Source organism: Bombyx mandarina, chromosome 16 (genome assembly GCF_030267445.1).
Source record: "Bombyx mandarina strain Sakado chromosome 16, ASM3026744v2".
NCBI lineage: Eukaryota > Metazoa > Arthropoda > Insecta > Lepidoptera > Bombycidae > Bombyx > Bombyx mandarina.
Genome location: NC_143222.1, coordinates 11955893 through 11981330, shown reverse-complemented (window position 1 = coordinate 11981330; position 25438 = coordinate 11955893). Strand labels below are relative to the sequence as shown.

The 25438-nt window shown below is 36.5% G+C and overlaps 1 protein-coding gene across 4 annotated transcripts in view; it reads right to left on the bottom strand.

The window, feature by feature from the left end:
* Positions 1–25438, bottom strand: part of LOC114240409 (uncharacterized) — a 52426-nt gene that overhangs the window by 9699 nt on the left and 17289 nt on the right. For all 4 annotated transcript variants that reach the window (XM_089733772.1, XM_028170923.2, XM_028170922.2 and 1 more), the window contains 6 exons: positions 14978–15188; positions 6655–6886; positions 3098–3233; positions 2690–2757; positions 2482–2598; positions 1485–1565 (listed from right to left, as the gene is read on the bottom strand). In XM_089733772.1, coding sequence (XP_089589898.1) covers positions 1485–1565; positions 2482–2598; positions 2690–2757; positions 3098–3233; positions 6655–6886; positions 14978–15188 — 845 coding nt within the window. The remainder of the gene's footprint in view (positions 1–1484; positions 1566–2481; positions 2599–2689; positions 2758–3097; positions 3234–6654; positions 6887–14977; positions 15189–25438) is intronic.

Below are 25438 nucleotides of genomic sequence, written 5' to 3'. Positions count from 1 at the left end.
GATTTAATAATACAAGGAAGAGCGCCGTAGGGGGTAGCTTCACATCTCAAGGGCAGCTGATTCGTAGTATATCAATGGTGGGCTGGCAAAGGTTTATTTTTGTTATGGCCTTTATGACAACCCTGTTTCCCTTTTATTTCGAATTTTTACATTATTACATTGCTCCTAAATACCCTTGCATAATCAAATTATAGTACATACTTGTGTCGTATAGAAGATAGGCCTCCTAAATGTTCGAAGCTTTGCAGTCATCAAAAGAAAAAAAGCATTAGGTTTTTTAAGCAATGCCAAAACCACGGGGGTAAGCACGCAGTAATGTAATCTTTATACTTTTAAGGAATTTTATGACCCGGTAACTAAGACCTTTAAGTCAAGTCTTATTTTAATTTTAATGAAAAGTTTTTTATACGAAAAATGATATTACGAAATGAAATGAAAACGAAATGAGATGATATGGGATGAAATATGATCTCAGTAAAATGGCGGTCATTTACTGAGACTTTTTCAGTGGACTTTTAGGAGGATCCCGAGAAGTTACGTCCAGCGGCTTTGTTTCATTTTCCCACATTTGTGCACACTTTCACAGATATTAAACAGTTAATAAACCACCGTTATTACACATTTAAACCTGAAGAAACACTAAATAGACAAAATAAAACAAATCACACAACTTCACTCCTCGCGTTCCCGCCAAAAAGTCTCCTTATATATTTTTAAGGGATTTTATGACCTGGTAACTAAGACCTTTAAGTCATGTCTTATTTTAATTTATATTCTTATTTTTATGAAAAATGATAATATGGAGTCAAATGAAATGAAGATGATTAATTTGAGATATTAATCAACTGGGATGAAATGAAATGATAAGAGATGATATGGGATGAAATATAATCTCAGTAAAATGGTGGTCATTCACTGAGATTTTTTCAGTGGACTTTTTGGAGGATCCCGAGAAGTTACGTCCAGCGGCTTTGTTTCATTTTCCCACATTTGTGCACACTTTCACAGATATTAAACAGTTAATAAACCACCGTTATTACACATTTAAACCTGAAGAAACACTAAATAGACAAAATAAAACAAATCACACAACTTCACTCCTCACGTTCCCGCCAAAAAGTCTCATTATATTTTAACCTAATTTTACGTCTACCTTCCTTATGAAATAGTCATTTCATGTATTGTATCTTTTTTTGTTTTTGTTGTAATATTATTAAATATATAGCACCATTAGAATGATAGACTAATTTCGAAATTTTTGGATTTCGACTTTAATTCCAAAATGGACTTAGAACGACCCTTTTCGGCGACTCTCAAATGTCCAAAAGTGGCTTATAAAGGGACAAACTTATCCATCGGGCCATATTTTTACTCTGTCCCCTTCCTTCTTTCGGTTTGAAAAATTTTCGATGTTTTAAAAAAAAAATACATTTTTTATAGAGACCCATAATTGTAAAGGTGCGATTATAAGTGAGGTTGCTTACTTGTTGGGGCGTGGGTTCGGTGGCGGCGAGGGTCGTCAATGTGACCGCGCCGTGTCTAGCTCCGTACGGGGCGCGAACCATCTGTATCCGAACGATATCTCAATATTATAATACATTCCGAAGAATAAACAATTTAAAAACACTTTTCACACCCCTCACGAATCAATTCGGGATTTGTTAATTACAGTTTTTAAATCGTCAAAACTTTAGCGCGAATCCGGAACACACACCGCTGTGGAAAAACAATTCCCAATAATCCATCTATTTACATTGCTTCTTTTTAAACCAGTAAAATACGCTTATGATATGCCTATGAACAGCTGTAGATAGAAACAGGTCTGCGCACTGATCAAAGATCTCTTCGCTACTGTTTCTATTAAACTTTAAAATGAGGTGGATAATAAATAATATTTTCACTAATAAACAACAAAACATGACCAGATGTTTTGTAATGTCGAATTTCACTGCAAATTTGCCATGTTAATATTTTTAAGAATTATTTACGAAATATTGGAACGCGAACGACAAGCAATAAACTAGAGATAGATATACTTGAAAACGTCAACGTTGGACCAATCATGATCTCGATTTTCTAAGTACACATATATTATTAGCAGTATCAAACATTTGTTTGAATGAAGAGAGATACGGTATACATCATTCAAAACTTTATCTAGGTACTGTCACATTTGAATTATCTTTCGATTACAAATGAGATGTTATAGTTTCTCTAAATATCGATTACGTTTTACATTTGTTGCTTTTAGTTTACCTTAGCAACCATTATCCAGAGCATACAATTAAATCGGCTAAATGACCCTGAATCCGAGTGACATTGACCATGAACTAAGTATCGCACTTTCCATCACTGGCGCTAGTGTCGTATCAACTCCAAACGAACCACTAGATGGCAGCTCTGCCGCGTCTGTTTAGATAACAAATCCTAATCTCGGATTAGGTCAGCTCTAGTTTTGGTCGAGCTACCAGGCGCACATACCTGTGAGGTGGTGGGTGTTAACTGAATGGGTAGCGTACGTAACTTCGTACTCAAGTTTAAGGTGTGGGGTGGAGATGATTCCATTGATGACGTCGAACGAGGCGGCGAGGAGGTAATCTGAAAACGGCACAGTAACAACGCGTTAATATTTTGTTCGAAGTATATATATATTTATAGATAGCAATTTATTGTTACTAATGGTACTTACACTAATGGGGATTCCTAAAACTTGTCCGTTGATTGGTTCTTCCCGGTCTTTCTCGTCGGAAATAGCGTCTGTAAAAATAAAATGTTGTTTGTTGGTTTAAACCAATGATTTCAAAATTTTAGCGATTATTATAAATACGATCTAATACGAAAAGTTTCAAGAGATATCCACTATCTCTTGGTCTCCGCTCGAAACAGACCAGTTTTTTGAACTAGTAGTATTTTTATGATAAATACCTCCAATAAATACACATAGCAATAATATTTACTTACGAGTAACTGAACACAAAATATAAATAATTGTTGCAGTAAGTAGTAAACTCGAATACGACATGCGGATGACACCGAATGTTAAATAATCTCGACCACAAGTACTAGGAATGCATGACTTTGAAAGAGGTCAACGTACCGATACTCCGTGGGCGCACAGTGGTGCGAACCGAAACTTCTCGTTTTAACGCAGCCAGACGCTGTTGCGCGGCGATTTTCTCGCGAGCCAGCCTTTCCATTTCGTGCTCGCATTCGCGCTCCTTTCGACGCAGAACCTGTCGACAAAGTACTAGGCTATCATAAACCATAAAGAGCCACTGTAGAATGTGTATGGCATGAACCGTATGACTCGTTCGCCTTTATGATGAAATCTTTGTGATTCGAAGTTGATTTCTTATTGCCAAAGTACTTTAAGAACGAACAAAATGGCATTATATTAAAGAAACGAATGTCGTAAAAGGAAAGTTATGAATTAAATCGAACAAATGTCCTTTTCGTCAGAGGAAAGTTGCGAAGAGAAGCCATACCTGTAATTCAATTACGATACAGAGGGAGTTCATTTGACGCGGTCGGTCGGTGACGTGTTTTAAGCGAATTGAAAATTTTTGGACTTTATATGAAGTTAACTTTCTGTAAAACTTAGCTATTGTTTCGTTCACTTTGAGCGTAAATGTTTATACGAACGAAACGATATAAACAAACAAATAGCTGTTATTGTGTTCGCCATGTTGAATTTTCAGCGACTAGTTAAGAATAGAGTAAAATAATAATCTATATATTAATACGTGAAGCAAAAACTTTGTATCCCTTTTTACGAAAATTGCGCGGACGGAGGAGTATGAAATTTTCCACACTTATAGAGAATATAGAGAAGAAGTGCACAATGCTAATATTTTTTTTTTAAATAATGCCTAAAAGATACATTAAATCAATAAAAAAAACATTACACACACTACATACCACACGTATTTGACGCACACACGCATGCATACTATTTATTGTCAAACTTTTGTTCTTGAGGTCTGTTGTCAAATTGAGATTAAATATTGTTTGTCTTTGTTAATATTTTTTATAGTGTAGTCTTGGCGAAATTTGTGATTATGGAAGTATAAAATACAATCATAATAGTATACAAACTTACAATTCCAATTAATTATAGTCGAATTTCGACTAATGCGGGACCTCTAGTAATAATCACTCCTCAATCAAAAAACAATAGAGCTTCACTCAATCGATTGATGCTTCAAAATTACTAGGCTTGCATAAAAGTAAAGAGGTAGTGTTTTGTGTGTCAAATAAGTTCAATGAGCGAAGTGATTGGAATATTGGTTCCCGTTTTCCTCAAACTAACTTAAAAATATTCTATTGGGTCATACATATTACGGTATCAAACTATTCACGCATCGTAAGTTCCATCAGTATATCGGTCTTGTAGGATACGAATAGGTTTTTGAAGTGAAACTTCTTTAGGCGCATGAGGGTAAAATTTTACAGAACGTCACGCAAGTATGCAACGGAAGCAATGAAGTAGGAAACCTATGGAAATGAAACGTCAACCAAAATTTCGTGCCACTGTGACGTCATCTGGCCACAAAACATGGCGGCTTTAGTGCTGTACAAAAGATTTCAATGTTATCAGGTTTTATCGATAAACGTTCTTGGCTCATTTTATTTTAAATATCGTTGAGTATTATTTATTTGTAGAATTTATACTTTAATGGGAAGTAAGTAGGTATATTGTTATGTGCTAATATGATATGATTTAGATGGGTGAAATCTAAGACAAGTTCGTCCTTCGAATTTGCCAAGTAAACGATATGATGATTTTTAAAAGTTGCTACACTGATTTTATAAAGTTGTCGTTTGTCGCAAAACATAAAGATATGGCGTAGTTCAAAGCCATCAGCCCATTACTAGCATGCTAAATGTTATCGTATTTTGAGTACGTGTTTTTCTTAGACTATAACAATCTATTTTAATTGTTTTGCTGACTCTAAAGTCCGTAACATACTACCGCAGCGCACCCCAAGGAAGGTGCGCCGCACCATTTGAATCACTTTCGCTTGAGAGTGATTCGAATTTTAAACTTATCAAGGGACCGCGTGAAAAAAAAAACACCTACAGAACATTTATTCATTAATTACAAACGTCATTCCTTGTGACTTCCTCTCTAAAATCACTTAATTATTAAATATTTAACAAATTTACAATAGTGTTTTAATCACTGCGGAATAAAACTATTTTATTTAAATGGTTCCGAAGAGATTTTGTCGGTAGCCTTGTTCCCGAAATATCTAAACAGAATGTCTAAATATGTTTTGATGACATATTTTAAAGTGGTATTTATGATTCGTGTCATGATCAATAGATTCCGACCGAAAAATGGATTTTTCGGATGAGGGCTCCATAATGAATTTAAATACATATAGATAATAGTTTTAGGGCATCGACTTTCTTGAGATCCTATAAAATACGTTTTAATTATTATTTTTGTATGTTTTAAGTATGATAAATTATGAAATTTTATATAATCAATCATATTAAATCGATATCAAAGTTAATAAATAATGTACAACCCAAAACAGACGGCCGAACTGACGTGACAATGACATTTGGCGCGCTAAACATGGCGGATTTTCGGCCTCATTAGACGGAGACGGAGATATTTACGTATATTCATGTTTCATTTTATGTACGCACTGAAATACTGTTATATTGTTTTCCTGCGAGTTAAAGTGCTGGTAAGAACGAGATAGATATATGTTTATGTATGTGCCTTCAAAATGGGTGCTATTTATATAAGCAATTGTACGTATAGAACAATATGTCGTGTCCCTACTATATAGGTCTATGAACGGAAGTGACATCAAACTACTATTGAAATTAAGTACTTGTCAAATGTCAGTAGTAGTAGTTGTTGTATTTTTCCAACTGGAATAGCAAATGAATCATATCACACAGCCTAATATTTTATATTTTTTTTGTGAAAAATGTTAATAGGAATTGAAATGAAATGAAAAGAATTTGGAACATTAATCAAATATGTAGCATGAAATTAAATTAGTCAATTCAATTGGCAAAATATTAGTCATTTACAATTTAGGAATCTAAACATAATGTGACTGTCAACACTGAGGTTTGAGATTGACATTTGACAGACTTTTGGCGGGAACATATTATTATCTTCCTTTTTCCCTTCCTCTAAGTCTCGGAAATCTAAAGTTTTAGATTTGCATAAATATAAGCAAGACTTATAAATTAGTTCGCCAAAAAAGATTCACTTCTGACATGTGTACTTTGTACGCACGCACTTTTATTTAAATGTAAAATTGAGTAGTGAGGTATGTACGCAAAATTTCTAGAACTATAATATCCCAATCCCGCATTATATGGATTGCGGGATTCGATTCTAATTATTGAAATTTTCAATTGGCTTTGATTAAACAAGCTACGACTTTTTATAGCGCTGTTGCATCAAAACTAATAACATGTTAATAAAATAACTGTGGGAGAGAAATTTAATTTAAATATTCGAGCACCATGTATGCATGTGTGTCATGAAGGATATCCAAACATAACAAGTATCCTTGCAGAACAGTTATTATTTATTAATTTATAATTTATTTTAAACGCATTGGGAGCAACTCATCAAAGTACCAGGCGTAAATAAACCAAGAGAGGTGATTGTTTCCATACCTGAATATACCTAATCGCGGATCCCAAAATAGAGAGATTGGAAGTCTTCTTGTCGTCAGAGGTGGCGGGAAGCTGTCGCTTGAGCAGCTCGAAGCACTCCTTTAGGTGGGCGCGACGGTTCTTCTCCAGTTTGTTGTGGACTTCGCGGGTACCAGCACGCGGTACGCTGGAGGCGCTGCCTCCGCTGCTACCCGTGCTACCCACGGAGGGAGGGGAGGGGATCTGAGATGGCCTGTAGACAATGCAAAATGATATTTAGTCTTAATAAAAATTACAAAGCACATTAATTAAGAACGCACTTTTAACATATTTTTGTGTTGCTTGAATGTGGTGTGTGTGTTGCTTGAATTCCCGAGCGCTATGACATGTCCTTCTTCAAACGAGGCTTGTGGAGAGTATTATGCGATAGGCAGCGGCTTGGCTTTGCCCCTGGCATTGCTAAAGCTCACGGGCGACGGTAACCATTCACCATCAGGTGGGCCGTGTGCTCGTCTGCCTACAAGGGCAATAAAAAAAAATGATTACGGTCCACCCGATCTTAAGTGGTTAATGGACGTTTTGATAGAGATAGATCGGATAGTGATATCCATCCTAGCGGGCTTACATTCCACCCTGCCACAAATTAAACGTATGCATATTTTTATTAAGTTACTAGCTGACCTCTACTTCGTAGTGCCTTAATCGATAAATAAAAGACCTAAACTTTTGTATAAAATAAACTTAAAACAAACAAAAGGAATCCGTCGGACGGGGGACACATCAAAGGAAAATCAAAATTGTTATTTTTATTCAATTCCGAACATTTTCATATTTATCTACCTTTTAAACCTTCCCTGGACTTCCACGAATAATTCAAGAACAAAATTAGCCAAATCGGTCCAGCCGTTCTCGAGTTTTAGCGAGACTAACGAACAGCAATTCATTTTTATATATAGAGATTAATAATTTTGGTGGCACGATCATGAACAGCTGTCCCAAAGGTATCTTCTAGGCTACAAACTCAATATCCAAGCTTTAGAAAGAATATTAATAACTCTCCGTACTCACAAAAAAGGCAGCGGTGGACCGAAATGAAAATACAGAGCAATCGAGAAAGGTTTAGCAATAGTTTATGAGTTCTTAATTGTTTACGACATTACGTGCAGAGGTTTCATATTGCCACACACAAACAGGAAAAATGTAATTATTTTTCCTCAATGCAATCGTCAGATCTTCGACTATCAGTAAAGCAGTTAGCGTAAATTTTTAAGAATATATTCAAATCAAACAATATAATTGTTGTTTCATAAGCTTATCAATAAAATGTACGATACTACCGACATTCTTGCTTCACCGACTTAATTTTTTTTTATTGCTTAGATGGGTGGACGAGCTCACAGCCCACCTGGTATTAAGAGGTTTCTGGAGCCCATAGACATCTACAACGTAAATGCGCCACCCACCTTTAGATATAAGTTTTAAAGTCTCAGTATAGTTACAACGGCTGCCCCACCCGTCAAACCGAAATGCATTACTGCTTCACTGCAGAAATAGGCAAGGCGGTGGTACCTACCCGTGCGGACTCACAAGAGGTCCTACCACCAGTATTGTTTGCTTTTTTGCCTACCTAGCTTAGCTAGTCATCTCAATGGGTTAAGCTGTTTTCAGACTACGCTATATTAGGCTAAGTTCATATGATCGCGCGGTACCGCGCGTCACCGCGCGGTGGTAGCGTTCACATGACAGAATGTACGCGCGAGAGTCTGGAATCAACATTGATTGATAATGTACGTGGAGGAAGCAATTTGCTTATTGAAAGACGATACTGGGTGTATCCTATTTTAATTGAAAGACTTTCTTTAAGCCTTTTTGTAACTTTATATCCCGACCTGAGACTACACGAATAAAATTTTTAACTACCTAGTTTAGGAAGTCAGTTGCATCTTTAAATTTTTTATATGATTGCGTTGAAAACTATTTAATATCGATAGAAACGATATCGTCTTCGCTAGGTACTCATTTTTCTTTGATCTATGCGTCTGTCCGTCTCAAACCGCGCGGATCAGCTGAACAGGTAGATACAGTTTTGCAGAACTTGCGCGCGGTTAGTAGCGTACCGCGCGCTACCGCGCGGCATCGCGCTATTATGTGAACAATAAATACTGCTTAGATTGATCTTGTACCGCGCGGTGAGCAGTTCCGCGCGGTACCGCGCGGTCATGTGAACTTAGCCTTATAGTGCCATATAGTATAGCAACCTATACTTAGCCAATAATATATAGTACAGTACAACATGAACGTGTCCATAACAATGTATAGCGCGCGATATTGTTGTGCTATGAGCTATATGGCATTATATTATAGCGTAGTCTAAAGGCGACTTTTTGTATTTTTTTGCCCTTGTAGGCAGACGAGCGCACGGCCCACCTGATGGCGAGTGGTTACCGTCGCCCATGGACTTCAGCAATGCCAGGGGCAGAGCCAAGCCGCTGCCTACCGATGCATAATGGCTTAATAGTAGATTCTCCGAACTTGTGTAATCGTAAGGACGGACGATACAGCGTGTTGTATCCCGCACGGTTAAGTATCCAGGGCTGTAAAGCTATTTCGATGCCTCCAATGAACATTACTCTAACTCAAAATTTTGAAATTTTCGTTTTTCACGCAAATCGCTTCACTATTTTAAAAGTATTACAAATTCATTATTAATGGGGTTCGAAGCAAGAGTAAATCAGCTAGTTACACAAGAAAAAACCATAAAATCTTTATTATGGCAGATATATTTATCAACTTTTTTCGTTTAAACTCTCCTCCTGTAAACCTACAAATTTGGAGTTAGTGTAGTGTTCATTGGAGGCATCGATTTGGTTTAAGCGACATTTTTGCAATTTTACAAGAGAGCCATTTAAAATTTTAAATTTGTGAAAAAATATCATAACCAATAACACTTCTTCAGCTATTTGAATGGAATAAACTTAATCGAAGTTCAATTAAAAACACCGAACTGTTGATGCTAATACCGAATAAAAAGCACCTTTAATTACATAGATAAGTACATATCGCGTATTTAGCGAAATTTCGCCAAAACCACATACATGCCTTTCATTCTTTGATATCAATATTCTGTTGATTTTTGCAAAGCGTGTGTGTTTTTCCATTTTTAGGACGGGACAGTCGTTTTGCATTTAGAATTAAGGCTTCTTATCTCAACATAAATGACTTTATCCACGTTCCGTGTGTGCATGTAGATCTATTGCATTTATTTGCAAGCTTTTGTTTTATTCGTTTCTCAAACATTTACCAACTGGTGAATGTCGTGCAACTGGCGCGTTGTATTGGCTGCCGCAGCCAAGAGTTTCGGGCTGCTTATGTCCGCGGCCCCTCGTACAACGCCATATACTGCCATATAACTGCGGTATTGGTTGCCGCAGCCAGGCTGCCTAGTGCGCGGGGAGTCGTAGTCGTATTTAGACAACAAAAAGGGCTACAGTCCTTTAGAGACGGCGATACAAATTCCGGCGAAACAAACCACGAAATATATGTGGGACAAGTCATTCTGTATTCCTAAGGTTATGGCGTGTGTAAGTCATGAATAATGGAAGTCGGAGCAACACAAGGACATATCTGATGATCATCGAGCCTATGGGAATACATTATACAATCCTAGTTATTATCCCAACCTTGACAGCGTTCTGAAGTAGCCATGTTCGTTCGTAGAGCTGATGGAACTTGTGTTTGTTAAAATCGTTGTTTTATTAATATAGATGACAATTAGCAACCCTGTGATTGAGCGTCTGAGACGTGATCAAATTCTCTGAGAGTTTTTGCAAACGCACCTAGTGGAACTGTAGGTGGACTATCAAAATTCCCGCAAAACAAAAGCCCATCCGTTCGGATTCGAAGGAACGAACCACAGAATTTCAATATATTATTATGAAGTTTTTTTTCCTACCTATGCTGATAGCCTTGAGAGGTTATTTCAGCTTCACCCTAACATGTAGGTGAGCTCACCGGGCTCAAACCGAAGTGTTGTTAACACTGGCCCTAGCAAGGCAGTGCTTCGCAGAATCTACTATCGGATCGCAAACGCGACCCACTGAGAAGATCCGACGAGAAAGTCAGTTGGCTCTGTCTATGGGTTAATTCGCTCGTCGAGCCCTTCTTCGCAAGCGACGGGTTCTACGAGGACGGTGACCGATGCTTGTGGTACCTAAAAGCACCATTATTGGATCGGGAGGATCCGTAATGGCGTACTCAGGGCGAGGTCGACTGTTTACTATTCGGTCTACAGGTATATGTAGTTAAAAACCAGATGACTCGTCTGAATGGGGCAGCGAGCTGGTCAGAGCATTGAAGTGAACGGTCTTTTCATTCCGATACACTCTGCCACCAGCAATTACGTTCTATTAATATTAAGTGCTAAATTTTAGATTTTCATATTTATAAAACGCGTAACCCTCAGACACGGCCCACTGAGTTTTTCGCCGGATCTTCTCAATAGGTCACGTTTCCGATTCGGTGGTAGATTCTATATTCACTGCTCTTGTTAAGGCTAGTGTTAGCAACGGCCTCAGGTTAACGCTATCCCCTAGCTTACCCGCATATGTAGGAGAAAAAACAACGTTAGGAATTATTTATAACGGGATAGAGACTTTAATAGCATTTCTTCCAACTGGCAACAGCAAGCTAACAACGGACCTAGTAGAATGATTAGAATATTACAATCTCGTCGGTTTGTTTACGCATCACCCAGTTAAAGCCAATTTGCCTACTAACTTGGGAAGAATAGGCCAAGTTCCCAGAACACGTAAAAGGATCGTACTAGGTAGATTATATTCTCGGCCTAACCCTGACACACATTTTCCTAAATCATTCCTTACGTTCATGTAGGTGACTTGGAAATTTACCTAGGTCGCGTTGATTCATAATGTGTGCTCATTTATTTGTACAATATAATAATTATGAAATCAGTACCTATAAGTTCCATTACATCTTAATTGCGTGGTACCAGTGTGAGATTTCGTAACAGTAATTAAAATTACTTTTACAGTTTCAGTTTTACAGCTTCTCGCGTATATTATTTATCGTCTTTACAGGTTTCGTGTTCACGAATGATTAAATCATTATTCGTCAACGTTAAAATTTTAACAATTAAATATTGTTATGAATTACATAATTGTCACATAATATTATTATGTGATCTATCTAGGTATTGTATAAAAAAATATTGATATTGTTTTTTACTTTTATTAAATATTTAATTTACGTAAAAGTACTTATAAAATTATCTTTACAAATCGCGAAAATTTAAAGAAATGATCCTTAACTTCATTTGTTAAAAATAAAAATAAAGTCTTTTTTTGCAAGGGAGGCAAGTGGGTGCGCTATCAAAAATTAGGGTACTTACTGTAAGACCTTAAACAAGTAGTAGGCAGCGGTTATTCTCCTGGGATTGTTGATGTCCATGGGCGACGATGACAACTTACCATCAAATGGACCGTATAAAAAAATACTTTATCAACAATGGCAATAATAAATTGACAAACGATCTTAGTTGTTGTAACGGTCAACCCTACTAGGACCTCATGACATTGTAGAAGGTACACTGATCAATTTAATTTTCCAATGCGTTGACCTATTTACATTTTAAGATAAATCGAATCGAATTGTAATATAAATCGTAAGATATAATTTTTCATGAAAATATATTGTAGATGGCTTGTAAATATTCAATTAATGTGCACGAGGTCATTGGGGGTGCGGTACATTACACGTGAATATTGAAATTTATCAAGCGAGTTTTAATAAATTGATAATGTTGTTCATTGAAAAACAAAAATTCAAGGAAATCCATAAGTGTTTTATTTTTATTTTTTATTCATACGCTATTTACTACGCTACTTACTACGGTGTTATTAGCATGGTATGTATGTACCTATGCAGCGTAATATTTCAATTTAATTTTCACTACCAAATAAGCTCAAAATAATGATTTTATTACTTTGGCCTAATAATACCCAGTTTTTTTACTACACTCATTTGTTAACTTCACCCATTTATTTATATATTTCATTGAAACGTTTTTTTAAATGTGATTAATTTTTTTGTATTTTGTGTGTATTTATAGCCCTCAGGCTGGTGGAATGATGTATAGACATCTGGCTGGAAGAAGCTGGATGAGAGAAGCCTAGGATCGTGCTCAGTGGAAGCGCAAATGAAGAGGCATTAGTCCAGCCGTGGACTGCTATAGGCCGATGATGATGATGATGTATCTATACTAATATTATAAAGAGGAAAGATTTGTTTGTTTGTTTGTTTCGAATAGGCTCCGAAACTACTGGACCGATTTGAAAAATTATTTTTCCATTAGAAGCCGACATTGTCCCTGATGAACATAGGCTACTTTTTTAAATTTTTTTTAAATTTTTTTTTTTGGTTTCATGTGTATTTTAATGTTTCCGAAGCGAAGCGAGGGCGGGTCGCTAGTTTATTTATATAGTACTAGCTGACCGGGCAGACTTCGTAGTGCCTCAATCGATAAATAAAAGACCTAAACCTTTGTATAAAATAAACTTAAAACAAACAAAAGGAATCAGTCCGACGGGGGACACTTCAACGAAGAAACAAAATCCGAGCATTTTCATATTTATCTACCTTTTAAACCTTCTCTGGACTTCCACAAATAATTCAAGACCAAAATTAGCCAAATCGGTCCAGCCGTTCTCGAGTTTTAGCGAAACTAACGAACAGCAATTCATTTTTATATATATTATTATAATATAGTATAGTATTAGGACCGGAATATTCTATCAGTCCCTAAGTAAAAAATCCTGCTGTACAGACATAGCATAGCTGTTTTTATCAACGGATGAGAAAGCCGGAAGGTGGAATTCTCAGTTCCATAGTATAACAGTTGTCCCTTCAAATCTTTACTTGGCAGCTTTACGGCGAAAAGCTTACGATATGCCCTACCACCAATATTTATGAAAATTCCAATTTTTGTCGGGTCTGTATTTATATCAGAGGATATTATTTCCCTTCATCGTAGAGCTCATTCGTATTGAGTACGTATTTCATTTAAAATATGGTACCTGCCTGCGAGTTTTGAACACTTGCCCCGTCACGTCACTAGCGTATTGGTACTACACCGGATATCTTATACTTTAGGCCGCGACGACTTCACAATTCTACACACTCATTAAAATAATGAATGACAGACAAACAGATCGTCTTTGCGGATTAAAAGTGCACAATTTCCAAAAATATTCGAAATTGAGTTAATATGCGGAATGATTTGGTATCACCGGTATTTTTCTCATAAATACTGTCAAAAGAGCGTAGTTTACTTTTAAATTAAAAATATAATAATAATATGTTAAACTTTTAAAACACTCTCTTGTAAAGTTTAGTAAGTTTTGAGATTATACAGTTTTAGTGCGAGAAGACGATATGTTCCTGCTACTTACTACACACTCGCTCTTCCTTACATCGACGTCACCTATAAAATACAAATTGCTATCGAGCTGCTAATATCTATTTTAATAGTTTACACAAAAAACAACTTTTATAATATCGAATGTGGAATAAGACGAAACAATATCTCGAGTTAAGACTCACTTTTAAAAAGAAATCGCTTTGGTTCGTGCGTAGGTAGTTAATTGTTTAAGTCTCAGTTTCTGGAACCTGATTTTTTTAATCGATTAATTAGTGTATTTTTATACTTAATTTAGTGGCTTCTATATTAGTTTAGAAGTCTACTTTGAAGAGGTAATCACGACATGATTCGAACCAATATTTATTTATTTATGGGTTAATTAATGTGTACTCTAAATAATTTTAATCTAAATCACTTGAATTAATTTTTCGTGTATTGATTTGACGATTCCGTCTCTGAGATTAAAGTCATGTTTCATTCTATAATATCTATTACAACAATGGAGATACAACTTGACCTCTTTGCAGTATCAGGCAGCATACAAAATCAGAGGTCGTGTAATATACGTGGACCGGTTGGCTGGTTATCAAACGACTAATATTTGAGCATTCAAGGTTAATTTGAATAAATTTTAATGCGATTTGAATGTTTTCAAACTGTGTACCATACAGCGATAGGCATCGGATCAGGTGGGCTGCAAACTCGTCTGCCTACCAGGGCAGTAAAAAAAACTTCTATGGCCGATGTTAGTAATGTACAGTATCTTTATTTTATATATTTTTAAATTTAATTTGATTGAAATCGAAAAATCTGTCTGTGTGTATCGTTTTTTTATGACAGAACATTAAAAACAACAACGGATGCGAATCTCCAGCTGTTTTGGACAGCGCTGTTACTAGGAACACATACCCATGACTGGTGTTGCTCGTCGTACGCGGCCTGGAATGTTCTTGTGCGAAGTCGATGAGAGGTGCGGGGTGGGGGGCTGGCGCGGACACCAGCTCGAGGGCGGGCGCGGGGGGTACCGGTGACGGCGGTTTCACATTCACGATGCCGTTGCACGCCGTCACCGGCATCACCGTCGCTGAGCGCACTATCACAGGCGACTTCGGTTCCTCTTCTGTAAATAAAACTTCACGTTATTCCACTTTTATATTAAATAAGAGACAAAATCGTCCTGATGAAGCTGAAAAAATTCACTGACTAATTGAAAAACAGTACTTAAGTAAATCTAGTTTCAGATTTTCTGAAAATTCTGAAATATTTTATCGGACACTCACTCGGTCCGGTCAGTCGGTACTTGTCAAACCCATGTCAAACACGTCGTCGGCTGCAATACGTGGCGGTAAAGTACCAGGATCGCATAGAGGGCAAGAGGTTGCGTGAATGGCCGAATGAAACAGATGTATCAGTCAGAGTGAGATAGTACAAACGAACACGATATGACCTCGTTAAACGTTATACGATAACGTGCTGTATTCCTTTTACGTAGAGGTTATTATTGCCTGAACTAGACAAAATCAGTCACGCTGCAATGAAGAGTGAGACGGACTATATTAGCGCATTGTAGCGACAGAGAGGAATAGAAAGGCGTGGTCACGCGTTACGGTTACGTCAGTACATGTGGCCTACACGCGCGCGTGCCAACCGTTTGTTTGTAGTTGGCACGCCAAAAATCAGCTGCTCGACGGAGTAGCACAAATAACAAGTAGCGGGACTCGGAGCCAGTGCCGGCGGAACAGACGCCCCGATCGTGGCTGAGCATGAGATACAACGTGACCATGTTATCTGGCATGTCTTGTTTACAATCACTTACGGACAATATACGCGTCATTGTTTTAAGAAGGTCAATGTTTTATCTGACATCGTTCGAAACAGACGAATCGAAGTTGTGGAGCGTCGGAACAAAAACCGATAACATGATAGATTTTTAGTCGAGAATTTTCGTACACCACCGATAGCCATCTTGGATTGAAACTGTCAAAACTTTTTTTTACCGCACTCAATTCCACAATTTAATTGTCCAAACTGTGTTGCCAACACCAATAAAGTGGTAGAAATCGTAGATATTTTAATTAAAAAATGTGATACGGAATGTATCGATTCTCAACCTCTAACTAGTTATTAATGACACACTATAGGTACTTAATGAGTGCTATTATGCCAATCAATCCAAAGAAATAACGCCAGCTGTTTCATCGGAAATCAACCTTACAAGCGTTCTACAACGTAATTCAAACTACTGACTCAGATTTAAATACGTCACTTGTTGATTCATTAGTCGGTTAACTCATTACTTGACTAAGAAAAAAATGTACGCTTGTGATCATTTATGAATTCCTGGTAACGAATTTGCGAAAGTTCCCTTATTTCAATAATAATTGGTTGGGGTTTCTTCTTTGTTCTTCGTTGTCCTTATTGATCATCTATTAATTTATACATAGAAATCAATTTCTGTATGTTCCTCAGGGACTCCCAATTTCGATTTCCAGAAACCTTCAGATTGTTCTAGCGGGTTATTCTGTTTGGTAGTGAGTGATGAGAACAAAGATTGGCGAATCAAATCGCGCCGAGTTCGGCTATTAATTTTGAAACAATGAAATTTATAAATCTGCTTTCAAATTAAAAAGTACTAGAGGTCCCGCAGTAGTCGAAATTCGACTAAAATTAATTGGAATTGTAAGTTTGTACACTATTATGATTGTATTTTATACATCTATAACCACAAATTTCGCCAAGACTACTATAAAAAATATTAACAAAGTCAAACAATATTTAATGTATTCTCAATTTGACAACAGACGTCAAGAAAAAAGTTTGACAATAAATAGTATGCATGCGTGTGTGCGTCAAATACATGGTATGTGTGTGTAATGTTTTCTTTATGGATTTAATGTATCTTTTATGCATTATTTTAAAAACATATTAGCATTGTGCACTTCTTCTCTATATTCTCTATAAGTGTGGAAAATTTCATACTCCTCCGTCCTCCGATACAAAGTGTTTGCTTCACGTATTAATATATAGATAACAAACGAGTGTTCTCTTAAATCACGAATACAAACTATTACATGGTTTCAGAGAACCCTATAAAGCACAGCTGTGGATATTTCAAAGACAATGTTTAATTCACGTTGTGTAAAAATAAATTAAAAACCCCCAATCGTCTAAAGAAAATGTCAGTTTATCAAACTATTATTCATAGGGAAAGCCACCCTGATCTACTATTACTAACGCTTAACATTAAGTCTACTTTCAGCTCGTAACTTAAACTAATGAAATAACGTATTTTTCGCACCGTTGATGCTATTAAACCAAAATTAATTGATATATTTCTGCGGATATAGTCATTTGTCATTTGCGCGGACATTAATTTATCAGACTGATATTTACTGGCAAGCACTTAACAAACAAATACAATAGAGATTATTATTTCTGAAAGATATAATTGTGTTATTTGATAAAACAGATATAATTGTAATATTTGACCTTCTAAGTGCTCATTAAAATCGTTTATCATTTGATATACTCAACGCTGAGACCTTGAAAATTGTATTCTAAACGCTTGGTATCGCTATTTATTAATGAAAGCGTAATTAAATTTTACTGGTGATAGGACCTCTTGTGAGTCCACACCCTACCTATTTCTGCCGTGAAGCAATACAGCAATGCGTTTCGGTTTGATGGGTGGGACAGCCGTTGTAACAATACTGAGAACTTAAAACTCATATCTCAAGGTGGGTGGCGGTATTTACGTAGCCCATAGACATCTGGCTTCAGTAACCACTTACCAGGTGGGCTGTGAGCTTCTCCATTCGTGTAAGCAATAAATAAAAATAAAAAATGAAAAAGTACAAATAATTTTAATTACAGTGAAGTTCCTTAGATCGCCGAGAAAAGAAAAGGCTAAGAAGCTAAGGCCGCGATTGAAAAGAGAAATAATGCTAATGCCTCGTGCCTTCTGGTGTTAGGGCCGCGCGTCATACTCAAAAACTCAATTTAAAAAAAAACAAGATCCAGTTCTGTAGTAGTTTCTTTCTGGATCAAGCGTAAATAAAAGTAGACGAACTGCGCGTATCGCAACCGTTATAATATATAAAATATGCAATGAGTAACGTTAAATTCTAATAATCGAATTGCGTATTCATCTCTAACTTTCCAATACATCATAAATATTACTAAATCTAAATATACGGAATGTCAAAGTCCATCTGAGGTCCAGAGTTCGTCGCTCTGGGGGCACGCGCCTTCAACAATAGGAAAACATACCGAGAGTGTGAAGGTGACCGAATGACTTTGAATACAACGGCCCGTATTATTAGGCTTCCAATCGAATCAAACTGTGTAGTGTAAATGACATTAATGAAGATGGTTCACGCTTGGCACGTTCTTAACTATTGTTCGGTCGTTGCAAGGCTTCAGATTTCGATGTTTAATTCGAAATTGTGATCTGTTGTTACCGTAGACAGAATAAGTGGTCATACTCGATAACCTATGCAATGTCATTTGCCTTGTCACAATCATCAAGCTTTAGGATAACATTTTATTGTTATCTGTGTTTTTTTTCTTTCAGTACACCATAAATTGGTTAATTTCGTTAACAATGTTGCCATTATTGAATTTAGAAAACTTCTGCTGTTATTTTATTATATGAAAAAAAGTTGATTTATTCGTTATTGTAATCTATTGGAATGAAATTAAATGAATCAAGTTGAAATAGAATCGTGCCAGAGAAATGATGAAAATTTCCTGAGATTCAGCGAGCTTTTGGAAGAAACCGAGAAGCTACGTCAATGACTTTCTTTCATGTTTCGTTCCACATACTTGCGCACTTTCAGAAATGGCATATGATTAATAAGTCACCATTATTGCACTTTTGAATCTGAAGAAACACTAAAATAAAGAAAAATAAAACGATTCGCACCTCGCTCCTCGCGTTCTCGTCAAAAAACCCTTTGCATGTTCGTTAGTATAAATACCGTAGACAAACTAGACTCGGATACAGATAACACAGAACACAAATAATTATTTTTTATATCCTGTTGCTTAGCGAATATTAAACATGATTGTGGACTTTTTGGCGGGAACGCGAGGAGTGAAGTTGTGTGATTTGTTTTATTTTGTCTCATTAGTGTTTCTTCAGGTTTAAATGTGTATTAACGGTGGTTTATTAACTGTTTAGTATCTGTGAAAGTGCACAAATGTGGGAAAATGAAACAAAGCTACTAAACGTAACTTCTCGGGATCTTCCAAAAAGTCCACTGTAAAAGTCTCAGTAAATGACCACCATTTTACTGAGATTATACTTCATCCCATATCATCTCATCTCATCTCATTTCATTTCATTTTCATTTCACTTCATGCCATCTTTCATAATATTTAACTTCATATCATCTCATAATATCATTTTCATATAAAAAAGCTACGTATTATTAAAATTAAAATAAGATTTGACTTAAAGGTCTTAGCTACCAGGTCATAAAATCCCATAAAAAAACATGATTGTAACAATATTTTATAATTCATTATTCCGTTTGCGTTTTAAATAATCTCGTATAGTCGATAACATATAAGTTATGTAACATGACTGTTATTTCAATATGTGCAATTAGTACGTATTAAAAGTTGTCTGAGCTGTAAATAACTCATTTCAAAGTATAACCGTAAATCTATGAACTTTCAAGTTCAATAAACGTAGGTACGAGTCGTTCTAATAAATTTTAATGTGTAATTTCATTTTATCCCAGCTTCCCGTATCTTGTTGTAATTTCATAAATAAATTGTCGCGAACAATGACCTTTGTGTAACAAACTTCGGTTGGAAATTCGAATTAAGTAGTTGTTTAACTTTAATGTAGGTATGGTTCCTAGACATATAATATTTTTGGCGCTTTTTCCTCATTTTCTTTCGCCGTCAATCATTTTATGTAAAGATTTTCAATATTTTTAAATAACTTTTATGTCCAACATATTAATTTTACTCCACACAAACAAAATATGTATTTTGTAACAAACAAACAGGAATGATGAATATATAAAAATGAGAAAATACGAGCTATTCAACTGTCAGCGACAGTCTAAGTACCAGGGTATAATAGCTGTGGAGGTGGTTATGCAACAGAGGGCCGGTCGTGCGTCACTCACTGGTCTCCGCTTCGCGGGGTGCTATACGGACGTAATATACAGACGTTCGTTTTCAGCTTTGGACCAATGTACAACAAGGTAAATAATGTGAACGTTACGGTGACGAGCCACACGAGCACGTCAAATGCAGAGGAAAAATTATGTTTGTCCTTATTGCACAATCCCGCTTAGGGTCAATTGTAAATTTTACGTCACTAGATTAACAAAATACGTATGCATACCAAATTTAAAAGATTTCAAAATCATAATTTGTCTACACATGACACTTGGCAATGAAAACAGCTGATTGTTCATTGCACTTTTGATTTAAATTTCGCAGGCGAAACTTCTGCGGCACTATGGGCGCCTGGTTGTGTTGGTATAAGTTTGGCGCGCGTCTGCTGAACTTCAACTATTCACGCATCTCGACGCCAACACGCAAGTAAGCCAGCCACACACAATTACAATTTTTTTCTAAATGAATACATACCAGAAATCAAATACATAGATCTTAGCTAGATATATTAATACGTGAAGCAAAAACTTTGTACCCCTTTTTACGAAAATTGCTCGGACGGGCGGAGTATGAAATTTCCCACACTTATAGAGAATATAGAGGAGTGCAAATATGCTTAAAAAATACATTAAAGTAATAAAAAAAACATTACACACACTACCATGTATTTGACACAATACATACATATATAAGTATATTCTTTGTTTATTGTCAATTGTCAAACTTTTATTAATGTTTAAAGTTTGTGGTCAAATTGAGAGTTTGTCTTTAATGTTATTTATCTATAGAGTATGTTTTCACGAAATCTGTTATTATATTATAGAAATATAATAGTGTTTGACAATAGAACCATAATAATGTAAGCATACAATTTCAACTAACATTATAGTCGAATTTTGACTACTGTGAGACCACTAGTTTTAAATAAGTCTGAACAGAAATTAATATTTTCTGTTGTTTCTAGGGATAGACGCATTGGAAGCTCACTTTGCTGGGTACCGCAGTTATCTGTACCGATTTGATTGGTTGGATCCTTGTACTATCCAATTGAGACATAGACCTCGTCTCAAGGTGATAGATGGCACGTGTTGTGTTGTCTATAGTTTTCGTTATTCGTTAAACAAACTTGGTATAATTAATTATCTTAGTAGATATTTCGTACGTACGAGCGTGACCATAGCCTTGCCAATCGACGAGGCTCCAAAAAATATACAAATAAGATGGTCAAATACTGTGGATTATAATATAAAAATTGCGCAAACAAAGGTTTCTCTGTATTTATTGTTCGTGAATGCTTATTTTACTCGTCACTCGAGATTTGAGAGGGGTATGGTGTGAGTTCCGGGGTCAGCGGAACTGCGAGCGATAAACGCTAGGGGGGAGTATAGTTGGGAAAGGCAGCGACACGTGTCTCTCGTCACGTGGTCCGAACACACACGAATGCAAACGATGCAGCATTCGGGACGATGATGTCGAAACACCCCTGAAGGAAAATTTCTACATTTCACTAATCATGTTTTCCTGGTCTTGTTAAGAAATGGGTTTCGTTATTTTACAGAGTTTTTTCCTGTTATTTCGTTTTGAATTGGTTTAATTCTTTTATTCCGTACGGCAAGAAACTTCTTGCGATACCATTATTGCCATTCACGAGTTAAAAAAAAAGTGCGTGCGTACAAAGTACACATGTCAAAAGTGAAACTTTTTTGGCGAACTAATTTATAAGTCTTGCTTATATTTATACAAATCTAAAACTTTAGATATCCGAGACTTATGCCCGTATCTTTAGACGTTTCGTAAAATAGTCCTCCACTCTTAACTCATCCGATGATGCTCGAGAATTCCCTCCAAACTTACTCGAGTTTGGTATTTTTAGTCGACCATTACAATATTCCTCAACTGACCTCGAGTGAGGTAATAATGATGAAAATTTGATCAAGCTAGCATCAAACCCATAGAGTTCTGTAGTCTATGGTCATTGTTTAATGTCAAAGTCAAGCTGCCGCTGTCTGTTTGACACTAGATGAACTTGTTTGATGTTTTAGTTGCTGAGTTATTCGTAAATATGTGTGTGTGCGGTAAATCTGAAAGTGTATTATTTATTTTCTAACCTATTATTATTTTAGATTTCGGATCCGGCTTTGTATTTTTATTCGCCGCTTTTGTGTGATTTTGGTTGCATCGTGTTGTTGAAGTGCTTTTCCACAACCACCAGTTTATTATTATATAAATAAAACTTATAATCGCATTGACTTTATTTATCAGGTAGTAAGCAAAATATGTCTCTTATGTAGGTAAATAAAATAAAGAGTTTCAAATGTCTAACCTCGAACTATTTACTTTATTAATAAATATTATCAAACTTAAATTATCAAAATATGCGCGAATCATGCACAGATCCAGGCCATTGCACAACAATATCATATATTTCCATTTGCGGTCCACATACTATTTGGACATCGATAGAAAACCAGCCTTGAGGAACGTTCAAGGTACGTCGCGACGTACCTTAACTTGACAGTTCGGTCACTTCACTCCGGTTAGGAAATTTTTCCAAGGACGTTTGAGTGGAGTTTATTTTTACGACTAATCATACCAAAACGCGTGTTGGAGGTTGAGCCGAGTCGAGTTAAGCTCGTGTAAACGACTAAAGATACGGGTGTTAGAGGAAGGGAAAAAGGAAGTTAAGTTCCCGCCAAAAGTCTGTCAAATGTCAATCTCAAACCTCAGTGTTGACAGTCACATTATGTTTAGATTTCTAAATTGTAAATGACTAATATTTTGCCAATTGAATTGAATAATTTAATTTCATGCTATTTGATTAATGTTCCAAATTCTTTTCATTTCATTTCAATTCCTATTAACATTTTTCACAAAAAAAATTATAAAATATTAGGCTGTATGGTATGATACATTTGCCTTTCCAGTTGGAAAAATACAACAAGTACTACTACTGACATTTGACAAGTACTTAATTTACTACTGACATTTGACAAGTACTTAATTTCAATAGTAGTTTGATGTCACTTCCGTTGCATACTTGCGTGACGTTCTGTAAAAATTTTACCCTCATGCGCCTAAAGAAGTTTCACTTCAAAAATCTTCCATTATCATGTTATTATTATAAATAAATACGTAGTTCCATAAAAGGTAGAGCGGAATGAAATGAATGTAATCTAATTTAAATGATTTTTCCATCACGATGAAAAAGTATGAAAGGCAATGATGAGATGAGATCTAATGAAATAACGTCAGAGTAAAATCGTGAAAATTTACTGAGACTTCAGCGGAACCCGAGACGCTATGTCAAGCGAGTTTTTTTTCATTTCCCATGATAAGCGGTATATTAATGACCGTTAATACAGTTTAAGGCCGAAGAGACACTTGGTAATAAACTATATGTTGGCACACGTCAGGGATGGCTGAGCGGTAGTTTCCGTCATCACTCGTATTCGATTGAACTCAGTTTAGTCAATAAAACTTTTCAATATTGAAACTCAACACACACAACTTTCACAATGACAGGATAAACGGACAGTTTCATTGCACATACCGACAGACCGACTGACTGACTGACTGCCAGAGAGTCACTGACAGAGACGGACGGAATGACTGTCTGACACGGAATGCCACGACTCTTTTTTTTTTTTTTTTTATGATTGAAAGTTTACTGGTGGCCCGAAGGCCTTTCCAGTTTCACCAGGACAGGTGGGCGAGCAAAGGCTCAGCCAGGAGGGGTGGGATTTGCTAACAGCTGCCCGAGCGCCTCCGAAGGAGACCTAACAACTCAAGAGCAATTGTTTCGCGAATGAATCTACTACCGGATCGGAATCGCGACCCGCTGAGAAGATCCGGTGAGAAACTCAGCGGGTTGATGCATGGGTTAGGTTGCACGTCGACCTCTTTGTCGAGTTCAACGAGTACGGTTACCGGGGTCCCTAAGCCTGCTCCTAGTATTAGAGCTGAAGGCATCTAATGCAAAGGTTATTGGATCTGATGGATCCGTAAGGACGTGTCTAGGGCGTCGACGGTGACTGGCTCCTGCATGATCAAGATTCGGGGAGTAGTCAGCGGCGGCAACGATAAGGCGATTATCATGACGCATAGCCTTATCGAAGTATCGTTCCGACGCTGACTTCATGTATTTCCGAATTGATTCGGGGCCCAGGTCGTCGTGTAGGTCAACGTTCCTCCACGACTCTGTCCACGTACCGCCATTTTATACTGTGGCGTTACGGAGTCTACCCTTCATTTTGTGATATTTATCAAAACAACATTTCATCATTTAAAATAATAATCAAAACCACCGTCTTAATATCACTAAAAGTCGTTATCCACGACAACTAAAAGTCGTTATCGACATATATATAATTCACACTACATACTTCCCGCCAAAAGCCCAAATAGGTCAGTTGGTACCCCATGAAACATTAATGTAGGTCTCTCGAAAAAATTATTTTACTCCAAAGGCTTGGGCAGCCATTTTGTAGTTATCCGAAAGAGCAGGTACGATTATATTATCATCGCTATCTCGAGGTCAATGACCGCGTTCTGAAGAGCATTATGCTCCACTTTTTAACACATCCGTAACACGTGCGCATTACTCGATAACCAGACACAATTTGGCAAAATGCTCCGAACGAAAACGATTAATATTTTGTGGTTAAATTATTGCTGGGATGTGAATTTTTGTAACACAAACATTTGAATTCTTGCGTACAATTTATTTGGAAGTTCGATAATATGCTTTTTGAAACCGCCATTATATTATAACATAGCGACCCGCCCTCGCTTCGCTTCGGAAACATTAAAACACACATGAAACCAAAAAAAAAAAAAAAATTAAAAAAAGTAGCCTATGTTCATCAGGGACAATGTCGGCTTCTAATGGAAAAATAATTTTTCAAATCGGTCCAGTAGTTTCGGAGCCTATTCGAAACAAACAAACAAACAAATCTTTCCTCTTTATAATATTAAGTATAGATGTCGTCTCTTTAAAATCGTATCTAAAATCGTAAAAATGAATCGCACAATGAATCGTAAAAATGAACTTCACGAAGCGGAACTTAATTCTAAAAAAAGGATAAGGCAAAATGGACTCTTACCATCCCTATTAAGTAAACTGCAATCTCCGAACAAGTTCTGGAATATTCGACTTATTATTACATCCTATGATAAAGGAAAAATATGAATCGTAGTATCAGGAAAGTCAAGATAAACTTTATTGCGTAATTC